General features: G+C 40.6%; 1 protein-coding gene across 2 annotated transcripts in view; it reads left to right on the forward strand.

Moving 5' to 3' along the window:
• The window catches only part of ST8SIA2 (ST8 alpha-N-acetyl-neuraminide alpha-2,8-sialyltransferase 2), a 532,431-nt gene extending 522,014 nt beyond the window's left edge, over positions 1-10,417 (forward strand). Inside the window, exon 6 of one of the 2 annotated variants that reach the window (XM_073653299.1) lies at positions 8,478-10,410. In XM_073653299.1, the coding sequence (XP_073509400.1) occupies positions 8,478-8,763 (286 nt within the window). In that variant the 3' untranslated portion in view covers positions 8,764-10,410. Of the gene's footprint in view, positions 1-8,477 lie in introns of both variants that reach the window. The other variant, XM_073653300.1, reaches the window with a different exon arrangement.
• The last annotated feature ends 5,777 nt before the right edge of the window (positions 10,418-16,194 follow it).

Here is a 16,194-nt window from a genome sequence, read left to right on the forward strand (position 1 = left end):
CTTTCAACAGCTTTATTAGGATGATGAAACCAAACAGGAAACTGGACATATAGTAAGTAGTCCATGTTCGGGGTCTGGTACCGAACACTTGAAGTTCAGTACGACCCCTGAACTTTCGAATTCGGGTTCGCTCATCCCTAGTTACCATTGACAACAATGTTTTTATATTGTTCCCTGGGTCTGTTTTATTCATTCTACACATTCTCCTACTTTCTCTTTTTAAATTGTTTCAATATATTTGCCATGTTTTTGGGACTATAAGATGCACTTTTTCCCAAAATTTGGGAGGAAAATGGAAGTCCGTCTTATATTCCGAATTTAGCTTACTGAGAAGGGGGGGCGGCGGTGGAACGGTGTCAAAGGAGGCAGGGTCGCTGCAACAGGAAGCTGGCAGAAGTGAGGTGATGCTGCAGCCCTGGGCTGGAAGGAGGGGGTGTACCGGTGGTGTCTGTGCATGCTCTGATTTACAGTACAGACCAAAAGTTTGGACACACCTTCTCATTTAATGATTTTTCTGTATTTTCATGACTATGAAAATTGTACATTCACACTGAAGGCATCAAAACTATGAATTAACACATGTGGAATTATATACTTAACAAAATAGTGTGAAACAACTGAAAATATGTCTTATATTCTAGGCTCTTCAAAGTAGCCACCTTTTGCTTTGATGACTGCTTTGCACACTCTTGGCATTCTCTTGATTAGCTTCAAGAGGTAGTCACCAGAAATGGTCTTCCAACAATCTTGAAGGAGTTCCCAGAGATGCTTAGCACTTGTTGGCCCTTTTACCTTCACTCTGCGGTCCAGCTCACCCCAAACCATCTTGTTTGGGTTCAGGTCTGGGGACTGTGGAGGCCAGGTCATGTGGCATAGCACCCCATCACTCTCCTTCTTGGTCAAATAGCCCTTACAGAGCCTGGAAGTGTGTTTGGGGTCCTTGTCCTGTTGAAAAATAAATTATGGTCGAACTAAACGCAAACCGGATGGAATAGCATGTCACTGCAAGATGCTGTGGTAGCCATGCTGGTTCAGTATGCCTTCAATTTGAATAAATCCCCAACAGTGTCACCAGCAAAGCACCCCCACACCATCACACCTCCTCCTCCATGCTTCACGGTGGGAACCAGGCATGTCGAGTCCATCCGTTCACCTTTTCTGCATCGCACAAAGACACGATGGATGGAATCAAAGATCTCAAATTTGGACTCATCAGACCAAAGCACAGATTTACACTGGTCTAATGTCCATTCCTTGTGTTCTTTAGCCCAAACAAGTCTCTTCTGCTTGTTGCCTGTCCTTAGCAGTGGTTTTCTAGCAGCTATTTTACCATGAAGGCCTGCTGCACAAAGTCTCCTCTTAACAGTTGTTGAAGAGATGTGTATGCTGCTAGAACTCTGTGTGGCATTGACCTGGTCTCTAATCTGAGCTGCTGTTAACCTGCGATTTCTGAGGCTGATGACTCGGATAAACTTATCCTCAGAAGCAGAGGTGACTCTTGGTATTCCTTTCCTGGGTCGGTCCTCATGTGAGCCAGTTTCTTTGTAGCGCTTGATGGTTTTTGCAACTGCACTTGGGGACACTTTCAAAGCTTGCCCAATTTTTCGGACTGACTGACCTTCATTTCTTAAAATAATGATGGCCATTCGTTTTTCTTTACTTAGCTGCTTTATTCTTGCCATAATACAAATTCAAACAGTCTATTCAGTAGGACTATCAGCTGTGTATCCACCAGACTTCTGCACAACACAACTGATGGTCCCAACGCCATTTATAAGGCAAGAAATCCCACTTATTAAACCTGACAGGGCACACCTGTGAAGTGAAAACCATTTCCGGTGACTACCTCTTAAAGCTCATCAAGAGAATGCCAAGAGTGTGCAAAGCAGTCTTCAAAGCAAAAGGTGGCTACTTTGAAGTACTTTGAAGAACCTAGAATATAAGACATATTTTCAGTTGTTTCACACTTTTTTGTTAAGTATATAATTAGACATGTGTTAATTAATATTTTTGATGCCTTCAGCGTGAATGTACAATTTTCATAGTCATGAAAATATAGAAAAATCTTTAAATGAGAAGGTGTGTCCAAACTTTTGGTCGGTACTGTAGATCTCGGCTCAATGATGAGTCTCAATCTGCGTTCCCTTTGGTGGTCATTTTCTTGAAGCCCATTGCTAGGAGATCAATATGCACAGCAAGGACTCCTCTCCTGTCTCGCACTGCCGACATTTTTTTGAAGCCCATCACAGGGAGATCGACGGCCCTTTCCTTTCACCCCCTCTTCCCAGCCCAGGGGACGTAGCATCGCCTCACCCCTGCTGCTACCGGCTTCCTGCAATGGCGACACTGCCTCTGTGACACCGCTCCACCCCGGTAAGCTAAATTCGGACTATAAGACGGACCCCATTTGAGGTCCAATGCGGACAGTGATGATAATATTGATGAAGTGTTGTGGAATTAGTGGTACTATAAAAGTTAAATACTGTGGCCTTGATGTTAGAATGCATTGAGAAGAAACATTCATATATTTAAGCACAGCTAAGCATTTTGATTTTATTTTTAAAATACTGCATATGTCTGCAGATGGCAATGAGGTACTCACAGCAAAGGAAGATAACCAAGGAAAGAGATGGGTAAAGCTACATAAATAGATGATATTTCTCTCAAACTTCCTCTGCAATTGTGCAACATCCAACATGAATATTATACTCACTAAGCACTTCCACTTTTTTGTGACATTTATCATTTGTAGGTGTTAGATGATAAGTAGCATTAAAGGAATCTGTCAGTAAGATCAACCCCCCAAACTACTTGTCATCTTCTATCTGCTGCTGCCTTTGTGAAAAATTGTTTCCATGCTCAGCACCAGCCTCATTATGTAGACTGATAGCTCACTGACTGCTAGCTCACTAACCGTGAGACGTCTGGTACCAGGCATGAAAATCAGACTGAGAGCTATGAATCAAGCTAAAGTGGCTGGTGCTCATCACAGAAACAACTACAGAAGGCAGTGGCTGGTTAAGTGCTCTGCCATGCCCAGAGCGCATAATGTACAATCAACATATGAATGAAAATGCAAATTTCTTAGGAACGTTACTAGAAGATATAAGGTGTTGATTGATTTACATTTGAAAGACATGTATGTCTATATCTGACAGATTCCTCTAAATGGAATCTGTCAGCAGGATTTTACTATTTAATCAGAGAGCAGCATAATGTAAGGGCTGGGAGGCTGATTCCAGGGATGTGTCTCTTACTCAGCTGTGCGCTATAGTTTCAATAACATTTTATCAGCAGGAGATTATCATTGCTATACCAGGTCAAATGCCAGGAAGTCCATCTAATCTGTGTAACTCCCTTGCCACTAGTGATTGGCAGCTTGCTGACAATGTACAATGTAATTAGAAAGCTGTCAATCTGCGGTGGAGGTGGGGTTATACAGAGCTCAGCATTCCGACCACTACTAGATCTACAGCAGAGAAAAAAAGGAATTTTATCAAAACCACACCAAGAAGTCCATTAACTAATACATTGCTGGAATCAGGCTCTCTGGTCCTACAGTCATGGCCAAAAGTATTGAGAATGAGACTAATAGTAATTTTTCCAAAGTTTACTGCTTCATTTTTTGTAATGGCAATTTGCATATACTCCTGAATGTCAAAGAGTGATCAGCTTAACAGCAATTACGGTACTTGCAAAGTCAATATTTTCCCAGAAAATGAACTTTAACCCCCAAAACACATTTCAACATCATTGCAGTCCTGCCTTAAAAGGAGCAGCTAACATCTTTTTAGTGATTGATCCATTAATACAGGTGTGGGTGTTGATGAAGACAGGGCTGGCGATCAATCAGTCATGATTAAGTAAGAATGACATCACTGGACACTTTAAAAGGAGGCTGGTTCTTGGTATCATTGTTTCTCTTCAGTTAACCATGGTTATCTCTAAAGAAACACGTGCAGCCATCATTGCACTGCACAAAAATGGCCTAACAGGGAAGAGTATCGCAGCTACAAAGATTGCACCTCAGTCAACAATCTATCGCATCATCAAGAACTTCAAGGAGAGAGCTTCCATTGTTGTCAAAAAGGCTCCAGGGCACCCAAGAAAGACCAGCAAGCGCCAGGACCATATCTTAAAACTGTTTCAGCTGCGGGATCGGACTAACAGCAGTGCCGAGCTTGCTCAGGAATGGCAGCAGGCTGGTGTGAGTGCTTCTGCACGCACTGTGAGGCGGAGACTCTTTGAGCAAGGGCTGGTTTCAAGGAGGGCAGCAAAGAAGCCACTTCTCTCCAGAAAAAACATCAGGGACCGACTGATATTCTGCAAAAGGTACAGGGAGTGGACTGCTGAGGACTGGGGCAAAGTCATTTTCTCTGATGAATCCCCTTTTCGATTGTTTGGGACATCTGGAAAACAGCTTATTCGGAGAAGAAGAGGTGAGCGCTACCACCAGTCTTGTCTCGTGCCAACTGTAAAGCATCCTGAAACCATTCATGTGTGGGGTTGCTTCTCAGCCAAGGGAATCGGCTCACTCACAGTCTTGCCTAAAAACACAGCCATGAATAAAGAATGGTACCAGAATGTCCTCCAAGAGCAACTTCTCCCAACCGTCCAAGAGCAGTTTGGCGCCCAACAATGCCTTTTCCAGCATGATGGAGCACCTTGCCATAAAGCAAAGGTGATAACTAAATGGCTCATGGAACAAAACATAGAGATTTGGGGTCCATGGACTGGAAACTCCCCAGATCTTAATCCCATTGAGAACTTGTGGTCAATCATCAAGAGACGGGTGGACAAACAAAAACCAACAAATTCTGGCAAAATGCAAGCATTGATTATGCAAGAATGGACTGCTATCAGTCAGGATTTGGTCCAAAAGTTGATTGAGAGCATGCCAGGGAGAATTACAGAGGTCTTGAAGAAGAAGGGGCAACACTGCAAATATTGACTTGCTGCATTAACTCATTCTAACTGTCAATATAACCTATTGGTACTCATAATATGATTGCAATTATATTTCTGTATGTGATATAAACATCAGACAAACACTAATAAAAACCAGAGGCCAGCAGATCATGTGAAAATATAATTTTGGTGTCATTCTCAAAACTTTTGGCCATGACTGAACATCATGCTTCTCTCAAATTACATAGAATAACCTGTCGAAAAATTCCCTTTAAATTAGCATATTTTAGTGTATGTATCATTTTCTTCAATCGACATGCCCCAGTTTGAAAAATACAGGAATACAATTTTACCAGCTAGGTACTGATGTATCACTTCTACCACTAATTGAAGACTAAAGAAACTATTTATTATTGTTTATTAACTGAGAGCATCCAAACATTTTAGAACCATACATGACTCACGATTGTAATCAAGTACTACTCATTCTGTGCATATATTGTGTATGCAAGCTCCTGACAACACATGTACTGTGTGCTGTAAATTATTTTAGTAATTGGGAATTCAGTATGAATCAAAAATTCTTTTGTAGTTCATTCACAATGGACAGAATATTAATATAAAAATACTATTTGATATGTAAAGCACATACATTTGCATAAACACTTGCAAAGTGTTTGAATTGGCATGCATGACCTGTCTTCCACTTTTACTGTAAAGAACCCCTTACTGTGAGAAACCACTAGATCCGCTTTTCATCTATGCACAGCTGATGATCATTTATAAAAGTCCTTGGAATAAAAATTGATATTGTCTCTGGATATGTTTATATAACTGTTGAGAAAAAGCACCTTTAATGTGTTTTTTCTCCAAAAACTGCATAATTTTTCCAACTTCTAAGTAGGAGAGATTTATACTTTGTTCTTAGTGCAAAGTGCCATCCAAAATCTTTATCTAAAATCTTAATTTTCATATTTCTGAAGTGCCCTGAAGAGTAATTTATATTAGAAAAGGACTCCCATGAAAGATTTTATCCTCTTAATAGATTGCAATCATCATATCATATATGTCACGAGTGTGTCAGAAGTGACAGACAGTCGCCCTGCAGTTGGTTGCAGGAGATCTCTACATTTGGCATTACAGACTTCTTCTAAGAGGCTGTCTCTAGGACCCAGCGGCTACCTCCCGCTGGCTAATTAACACCCTGCCTGGGTGTATAAATACCTGCTGTGTTTCAGAGGGAGGTGCCGGTGATATTCATTACTACTTGTGAAACCTTTAGCAAGAGCAGTACTTTGTCCTTTCTGGAGCTTGAGGACGTGTGCACATTTGTCTGGAGTTCATCTAAAGCTAAGCAATTTCCCCCTGTTTGTTCCCCCTTGTTGTCTATAGTGTTTAGTGGAGATCGACTAGTGCTCATCTCCTCCCTTCCCTAGCCTTAGCCATACACCAGGGAAAGACAGGGCGAGGCACGCGTGCAGCTAATGGTGAGCAGCCAATACAGGGACGTTAGGGGAGACAGAGTGACGCTTGATCAACCTAGGAGGTCACCACTTCCCCCCTTTCCCTAGAGTCTGGGATCCCTTTGTGTTGCACTAAGTCTTTCCCACACCTTGCGTGACAATATAGCACTGTATACTTACAATTGCTCATTTTGCCCTTATACCCAATTAATTCTTCTGTTTTCTATTAAGTCTATGATATCACATGATTAAAAACAGACTGATTGAATCCTTCTAAGCTCTATTTTGAAACAGGAACCTTGTTTTCCCTGCATGAGTCATTAGAACTACAATACTACATCACTGCAAAGTCCCTGGCAGGGGGGAAAATCAGAGAATCTGGGTCAGGAGTTGAAGAGGGGGTGGAGCTGGGCTGGCAAAATACTCTGCAGTTATGTAGCATTGTAATTCTTATGGCTCGTGCACATGGTCATATTTTCAGATTGAATGCGATCCAACAAAACATTGGATCACACTGGGATGGGACCATGCCATATTTTTTCCTCGGACCAAGCCAGTCCAAGGAAAAAAAATGCTGCATGCCTGAGTTTGATCCGATATTCGGATCGCACTCGGCCATGTAACTCAATGAATCCATGTAATCCATCAGACTGCACTTGGATAACATCGGAGTGCAGTCCAATTTCAATGGACTAACAGAATGGAGAAGACGGAGTCATTTTTTTCTCCATTTTCTTCTCATCCGAGAGGGTGAGATCACACTATACTCACACTCTGATCACACACTGATCAGAGTAGGATTTTCATAATTGACCCCATTCTCTCAGATGAGAGAATACACGGTCATCTACACCTATCCTAATGATGACTCATGCAGAGCGATTAAAACTTAGAGCGATTCAGTTATTAATCATGGGATGTCATTGACCTAATGGAAAAGAGAATAATTAACTGGGCAGAAAGGCAAAATGAGCAATTGTAAGTACACAGTGCTATATAATATATTAAAAGGATAAAAAGTTTGATGGGAGTACCTCTTTAAGACAATATTATACTTGAATGATATGTTTTATCTTTTTTGTTTTTGACTTAAAATTATGACTGACTTTGCAGTATATGCTTCACAGTAAGTGCAGATACAGTTTTTCATTAGGTTTACTGAGCAGCATTCATCCACAAGATTATAGCAAAAAAATACTTTTTAGATTTTGCAGAATGAAGTATAATTTTTGAATAGTAACAATAAAGAGAATCAGGAGGTTAAAGTCTATTCTTATACTATGATGGAGGAAATTAGGAGTTATTGTAGCAATCCTAATACCAATATATTATGTCTGAGAGTTCACATTTAGCAAGTGTTGTTATTTTATTTGCGCTGTTGAATTAAAGAAGTTATCCACTACTTTTACATTGATGCCCTACCCATAGGATAGGGCATCAATGTATGATCGGCCGGGGTACTGCACGCAGCACCCCCGCCGTTCAGATGTTATCGGTGTCGGCAGCGGCCGCCGGCCGGAAGTGCTCACCTGTGGGGCTCCACTGTCAAGTGGTAGTGGCCGCCGCGGTGTACTGCACATCCGCCTCCTATTTAATTGAATGGGAGGCGGATTTGCAGTACACTGCGGCGACCACTACCACTTGATGGCGGAGCCCCGCAGGTGAGCACTTCCAGCCGCCGGCACCGATAACAGCTGATCGGCGGGGGTGCCGCGTGCGGATAGGGCATCAATGTAAAAGTAGTGGACAACCCCTTTAATGTCACTATATAAGCGAGTGAAATAAATAAATATTATTACTTTAAAGGCTTATTACAATCTTGGCAAGTTATCACCAATCCATACGATCCCCATAACAGGTCGCTTAAATGCCCCATGGGAATGGAGAATTGGTCACGTATGCACACCATGCCCATGATTCTTGATGATGATGACAACATCATTGTCCATGAGACTTCTTGAACACTGAATTGGGAATAACGCTTTAGTAATATGATGGTTGCCTGAATAATTAGACTAAAGCATTCATAAAATCTAGTAATGGACTGCATAGTGTTGCATGATGAAGACAAAAAGTTACACAGTGTTGTCTTTTTTTCTCTTCTAGGTATTGGTTGACCAACAAAGTGCATATAAAAAGACCTACTACAGGAATCCTCATGTACACACTGGCTACGCGTTTCTGTAATAGAATTGACTTGTACGGCTTCTGGCCATTTTCCCGAGATCTTCACCAGAACCCTGTGAAATACCACTACTATGACAGCCTTAAGTATGGCTACACATCGCAGGCTGGACCACATGCAATGCCCATGGAATTTAAGGCCTTGAAAAATCTACATTTACAAGGAGCTTTGAAACTTACAGTGGGTAAATGCGAATCAGCAACATAGCATCTTATGCAGTGCTTCCTTCGTAAAACCCAGAAGCAGTTGGACAATGATAGGAGTGCGTTAGTGACAATTGTCAAGATTTTATTGAGTTGTAAAAGTATTGTTGGCTTTTAGTATGAATACAGAAGAGAATGATCCGGCAGTGAGCTCAAATGTGTAGGACAACTAGACACTTCCAGCTCAAAAATTGTGTCACAGAATGGTGGAGCGCACAGTTTGCGCTGATATTTGCCTTCTTACAGTGAAAGAGTAGTACTAGTAACACAACACAAACCCAGTCTTATAGGAGGATGAATATGGTGCTATCCCTATACATGAAGATTGTCTGTAATTATTATTTACTTCTTCCTCCTAAAATTTTTGGAAACACTTTGATGGTTTTTCCGGACTGAGAAAATGGCACTCGCTTCAAACAATCAAGCAAGTGCAACCAAACTGCAGTATTGATATTCCTGTTTATTAGATATACAGTGCTAATAATGTTCTGAGATAATCATTCAAGTTCGCGCAATGAAATATGAGCCTCAGATGTTTCTAGTACTGCTTTCAGCAAGTGCTGATTTGTGCCTATAACTGCAATTCAACGGTTTGTATTAAAAAAAAAATAGATGTGCAATGTCATTATTTGCATTTGGGTTAGAAAATATACAGACTTTATATAATGCATACATAACTATTTAAAAGTGTACAAAAAAAGGATAATGTTCACCAGTCAGGAAATAGCACATTCTACTGTAATTGTCATATTGTTCTTGAAAAGCTAGGTGACAGCCAATAGTCCTGTGAGGTCTGAGTATTTTTCTTAGAATACATTATTCTGGTAGTAAAACTTCGGGGTCATTTAGGAGTTGAACCTTCTGAAGATCTAAATGTAATACCGTGACTGATAAACCAGTCCAAGTGTTCCGTGTTTGGGGTCCAGTGTAGCCAAATGAAGTATAAATTATAGATAATGTCATTAACAATATTGACTTTGTAAAGTTCTGTAATACATTCTGCTTTTTTTGTGCTCAATGGTCATTGAACATGGCTAGTTAAGTCAATGATCTGGTTCAGTCTGTCATTTTATTGTGGAGATGGGTAGAAAGAGGTGTGTTGTGATATGTGTGATCCAAGGTTATTTGTGGTCAATACTGTCAAAGTTTCTAGGAAAGTAAAGCAAAGTCACTGACATCACATCTTCTGCAGAACCTCCTGGGCCAAGAGACTTTCTCTTCAGGGGAGCAACAGCTTTAAAATGCTTTTGCTAATAGAAATTTCACAACTTTTGAAAGAAATGGCAACAAGACACTCGTTTACTCTCAGGATTTCATCTGTTTTGTTAACACAGTGCTTACATCATTATGAGCTCTAGGGAAATATTTCTTAATTCCTGAAAAACAAAAGCAAGAAGAAAGGTGTCATCAGAAATGTTTTCAGGTGAATGTTACCAACGAACCTCTTATTCCATCTCATGAGGAGCATCAGGAAACGTTCTGTTCTGCTAAGTATTAAGTGTAAAAGTATTATATTAAGTCCCGACACAAGGACTGCAGAGTGGACTTCGTTTTGGTTTTGTAGGATCCAGAACCATATACGCTGTTGACCATGGATGGATTCATGAATAAATAAATTTAAAGAAAGAAAAGTAAGACATCTCATTCTCCGTCTATCAAATACTTATTACTTTGTCTATATATCAGCTTCACATCATTATTAATAATCATTTTTATTTCTATAGTGCCAACATATTCTGCAGCACTTTACAATTCAGAACGTACTTGTACAAACAAGATAATACATTACAGAGTAACACATAGTTCAACCCATACTAAGAGGAGTGAGGGCCCTGCTCGCAAGCTTGTAATCTATGAGGAAATAGGCATACCACAAAATAAAAAAATAAAGTACATGTAATGTAAGGTCCAGCCATCTGTATAATAAATAGGGTCATTCAAATAAGCTGCATGAACCAGTCACCAGCCAGTATCTGTAAAAATGGTGAGTGCTACTGAGTGCGTGAAATAGAGAATAGGGGATAGTTAGTTTGATTACTGAGGTGACGTAATAGGGCACACTTCAAACTGTGCATACTGGAAATTATCTGGCTTGTCTGGGGTAGTGCATTCCAGAAAACTGGTGCAGCACTAGTACTAGCAACCAGTGCAAAGACTTGCATATGGTGGCAGCATCAATATATATAAATATGATCCTGTCTGCTACATTCATGAAAAATTTGAGATTATTAGGATTCTCATAGCAGAGTAAATTCTTTATTTTCCAGAAGAAGAATTTCATTTTGTGTTTTTCAAGTGTAGGGAGTGGTCGCAGATGATATGATATTACTGGAATAGAAGTGACTTATAAAACCTAGGTCATGAGATGAGTGCACTGTAAGCAAACCATCTATAAAGGATAGATTAGTGGATGCAATGAACAGTATTTGAATTTGAGACATATATTGAGGCTTATATCAGTGGTGCAATCTGTCCAGAAGAGATTTTATATGATAATTGTTTCATCAACCCAATTCAAATGCCTATTTTTCTGTACAAAAGAAGGCAGCAGAACTTATGCTTAACATTATGTGGAAAAATATATGTATTCATTTAACTCTGATGGATCTATAGTCCTCTATGTGAACAGAAAATAGAACAAGTCACTACAATCAATGCATCTTCAGGAGCTGAGAATCTGCCTGGTGGTTTTAGTCATTAGACTATCAAATTCTTCTTTGTTGCTCATTAATTTTGATTGTTGAAGGCAAAACAAAGAAATTCATTATTGAGCTTTGAAGTTGCTTGAACACCACTAACCTAAAGAAGCAATGCAGAAAGAGCATTCACTCCAGCCGGAGAAGAGTATTGCCTAATAGTCGTTGAGAGGCTAATATCCCACTGCTCTTTATAATTCCTTCAGAACTCCAGGCTGATACATCTCTTATATTTTATTATTTATTTAAGTACTTTAAGGTATTCACAGGTTACAAAAACAGTCATTAGCATTCAATAGTGTCATTAACACAGTTGTACCACGCACCAGTTATTTGAAGTCAGTGACTGGGTAAGAAGCTTTGCATTCTCGCCCACTAATCAAGCCTTTGGTTCTTCTAATGTCTTTGTGCTTGAGTGAATTGCTGCCTGAATTAGAGTGCTTCTACGTTATAAATTGATTCATCACGACAAGACATCTTGTGTGTTGGGAAAAATATATGTGTAGGGCCCTGAAGAAGTCCTCTCAAGAAGAAGTGCTCTTGAAGGACTCCACATCTTACAGAAAACCTGGGATCAGAAATAGAGCCAGTGCAAAGGACCAGCCTTACAAATAGCAGCAATCTGAATTATCTGTCCAGGAGTGTGTTTTTAATTTGGTATCTTTACGCTTACAATATTATTCTGCAAATGATGACGGTTCTAGAGCCTTTGAAGTTTGTCATGGAAACCCCTCTTTGGAAAAGTTTTGGGTCTCAACACGTTTGCCAGTTTCAGCTATTTCCTTCATATCAACCCATTGTATATTGCACCATTCCGGGTGACTGGAACATACTGCAGTTGGGACTGTTCTAAGGCCATTCATGAAACACTGCAACAATAGTAAGTACGGGGGTCACTCCCTTTCCTGTAAAATGATGGAGACTAAGTTATCCCATGTGTTCTGATACGCCTCGTGGACACCCTGAAGATGTATTCTAAATGTTAGGAGGGATTTCCTGGGGTCCAGGAGTAGAGATGAGCGTTGTTCTACTCGAACTGTTCGCTAATCTCAAATTCGAGCTGTTTTGGGCGGTGTTCGAGCCGTTCGGCGAACACGAACAATTTGAGAAAAATTCGGCTGTTCGAGGTTATGTTCGATAACTGTTCGTGCACCAAAATCATAACTGGATTTTTTCTCAGTAATGATGAAAATTAATGTTAATACGCAGTTTGAGTGTACAGCGGGGTGGGGGGAGGGGCATGGGATGGATCTCTGCAGGAACAATGAAGATCTCCATTTTTTTTTCTCTTTCCCGCATTTGCAGTGGGGAGGTGCAATCTGTCAGCCTATCAGCAGCGCACACACAGAGCGAAGTGCTTTTTTTCACACAAGCAAGGGCATGTGTCATTGGCAGTGTATGTCACATGTCCTTGCCCTATAAGACCAAGCCATTTTCCCCGTCGCCACCATTTTCTCACTGCTGCAGCTGCATGTTAGACGGCACCGCTGTTGCTGTGTGCGCTATACCTTGTTAATTTCAAGCCAATTTTCGCACAAATATACAGATAGCTTGGGAGTAGGGAATAGTTGTGATTGCAGTCCTTTTAAGGACTAGGTTACAGCATTTCCTACGACTTTTATCAGGGAGGTCTGTGCTCTTAAATAGATAGGTTGTGGGAGTAAAGACTAATTGTAATTGGAGTCCTTTTCAGGACTAGGTTACATGAGTTCCTATCAGTTTTTGCCAGGCAGGTCTGTGCCAGTGCTGTGCAAGTTTTTTTCACAGCATTTGGCTGAATCTAGCAAAGCTAATCCTTTTTGGCCTATTGCAGAGTGTGTTAGTCAGTGGAGTAGCCTATCTGTGTTGCAAGATATAACACCTGTGTATAGAATACCAATTTTTTTACTGCACCTAGTGAAGTAAAATCTTTTGGGCATAGCATCATTCTATTAGTCCATCTATACTGACCTCCATCAGGTTGCAAACTGAATATAATTTTTTTCTGCATCTAGCTCTGAAAAAATATTTGGGCTTCTAGCAGTGTGTGGGACTTGGTCTATTAGTCCATCTATACTGACCTCCATCAGGTTGCAAATTAAAAATAATTTTTTTCTTCATTTAGCTCTGAAAAAATATTTGGGCTTCTAGCAGTGTGTGGGACTTGTTCTATTAGTCCTTCTATACTGACCTCCAGCAGGTTGCAAATTGAATATAATTTTTTTCTGCATCTAGCTCTGAAAAAATAGTTGGGCTTCTAGCGGTGTGTGGGACTTGGTCTATTAGTCCATCTATACTGACCTCCATCAGGTTGCAAATTAAAAATAATTTTTTTCTGCATCTAGCTCTGAAAAAATATTTGGGCTTCTAGAAGTGTGTGGGACTTGGTCTATTAGTCCATCTATACTGACCTCCATCAGGTTGCAAATTAAAAATAATTTTTTTCTGCATCTAGCTCTGAAAAAATATTTGGGCTTCTAGCGGTGTGTGGGACTTGGTCTATTAGTCCATCTATACTGACCTCCATCAGGTTGCAAATTAAAAATAATTTTTTTCTGCATCTAGCTCTGAAAAAATATTTGGGCTTCTAGCAGTGTGTGGGACTTGTTCTATTAGTCCTTCTATACTGACCTCCAGCAGGTTGCAAATTGAATATAATTTTTTTCTGCATCTAGCTCTGAAAAAATAGTTGGGCTTCTAGCGGTGTGTGGGACTTGGTCTATTAGTCCATCTATACTGACCTCCATCAGGTTGCAAATTAAAAATAATTTCTTTCTGCATCTAGCTCTGAAAAAATATTTGGGCTTCTAGCAGTGTGTGGGACTTGGTCTATTAGTCCATCTATACTGACCTCCATCAGGTTGCAAATTAAAAATAATTTTTTTCTGCATCTAGCTCTGAAAAAATATTTGGGCTTCTAGCGGTGTGTGGGACTTGGTCTATTAGTCCATCTATACTGACCTCCATCAGGTTGCAAATTAAAAATAATTTTTTTCTGCATCTAGCTCTGAAAAAATATTTGGGCTTCTAGCAGTGTGTGGGACTTGGTCTATTAGTCCATCTATACTGACCTCCATCAGGTTGCAAATTAAAAATAATTTTTTTCTTCATTTAGCTCTGAAAAAATATTTGGGCTTCTAGCAGTGTGTGGGACTTGTTCTATTAGTCCTTCTATACTGACCTCCAGCAGGTTGCAAATTGAATATAATTTTTTTCTGCATCTAGCTCTGAAAAAATAGTTGGGCTTCTAGCGGTGTGTGGGACTTGGTCTATTAGTCCATCTTTACTGACCTCCATCAGGTTGCAAATTAAAAATAATTTTTTTCTGCATCTAGCTCTGAAAAAATATTTGGGCTTCTAGCAGTGTGTGGGACTTGGTCTATTAGTCCATCTATACTGACCTCCATCAGGTTGCAAATTAAAAATAATTTTTATCTGCATCTACAGTACCTCTGAAAAAATATTTGGGCTTCTAGCAGTGTGTGGGACTATTTGTATTAGTCCATCTATACTGACCTCCATCAGGTTGCAAATTCAAAATAATTTTTTTCTGCATCTAACCCAGCCAATAGTTTTGGCCTAATACCACAGTTTGGCCACTCAGCTCTGCTCGGTTACCATCCATTGTTTTTTTGTGCAAACAACTCCAGAGTTGTGAATTAGTTAACCACCAAAATGAGTGGAAAAAGGCCTGCTGCTGGTGGAAAGGGGAATAGGCGTGTTGGGAAGGGGAAAAAAGGTTGTGTCCGTGGGGTAGGTGTTAAAGCAACAGTAACATCTGCAGAAGAAAGACCATCTTCCAGCCGAACTAAAATGTCTACTTCTTTTAGCGGACAATGTGATAAGATCCCTTTCTTACGGCCACGCCAATCGCTACAAATTCCAGATGAGGCACAAAAACAGCAGGTGCTTCAACGGATATCAAGTGCTCCTTTAAGTGGGCTCTCCTCCACATCAACTTCAACATCACAAATACTCCAGTCCTCAAAGGTGTCACCCAAATCGCACTTGCTTCCTCACAGCTCCCAAATCTCCAGCTGCCCGTCTGAGTATGAAGTAGAACAGATGGTTGAGTCTGCAGAGCTGTTTACTCATACTATAGCCTGGGAATCAGAGGTCGACTCCAGCGCTTCTGTGAATCCAGACGAGGAAATGATCTGCACTGATGCCCAGAATCTTTATGAGTCGGATCCAGGACCAGACGCAGAAGGTTCTGACCATAATGTAGACCCTCATTCCCAAACTGTAACTCCTGTTGGTGGAGACAATGAGGAAGACGATGATAAGACTCAAATACCTGATTGGAGCGACAACTTTAGTTTTTTGCCAGGGCAGGAACAGGTTGGCTCTGAGGACGACGGGTGTGATAACGCACAGGGTGATGATGATGAGGTCGGAGATCCCACTTACTGTCAACCCACAGTCAGCCAAGAGATGAGGTCAGCAGAGGAGGTGGAGGAAGATGCTAGTGACGACGAGGTCAGGTTGCGCCTTCCTGGACAGAGACGTAGTACTGGAAGCACGTCAACAACTGCATCCTCAAACACAACTCTGCCTCTCACCACAAGTCGTGGTGGCTCTTCAGGTCGCATGGGTGCTAAGCCTTGCATAGCCTGGGCATTTTTTCAGATCGTTAAAGATGACCCAACTTGTGTTATCTGTAACATTTGTCAGCAAAAGCTAAGTAGAGGCCAAAAAATACATAGTTTGAGTACTTCATGCATGAACCGTCACATGGACATGAAGCATAAGTTGCAGTG

This window comes from Phyllobates terribilis, unplaced genomic scaffold, assembly GCF_046119375.1.
Source record: "Phyllobates terribilis strain yellow unplaced genomic scaffold, ASM4611937v1 Scaffold_11__3_contigs__length_659146591, whole genome shotgun sequence".
NCBI lineage: Eukaryota > Metazoa > Chordata > Amphibia > Anura > Dendrobatidae > Phyllobates > Phyllobates terribilis.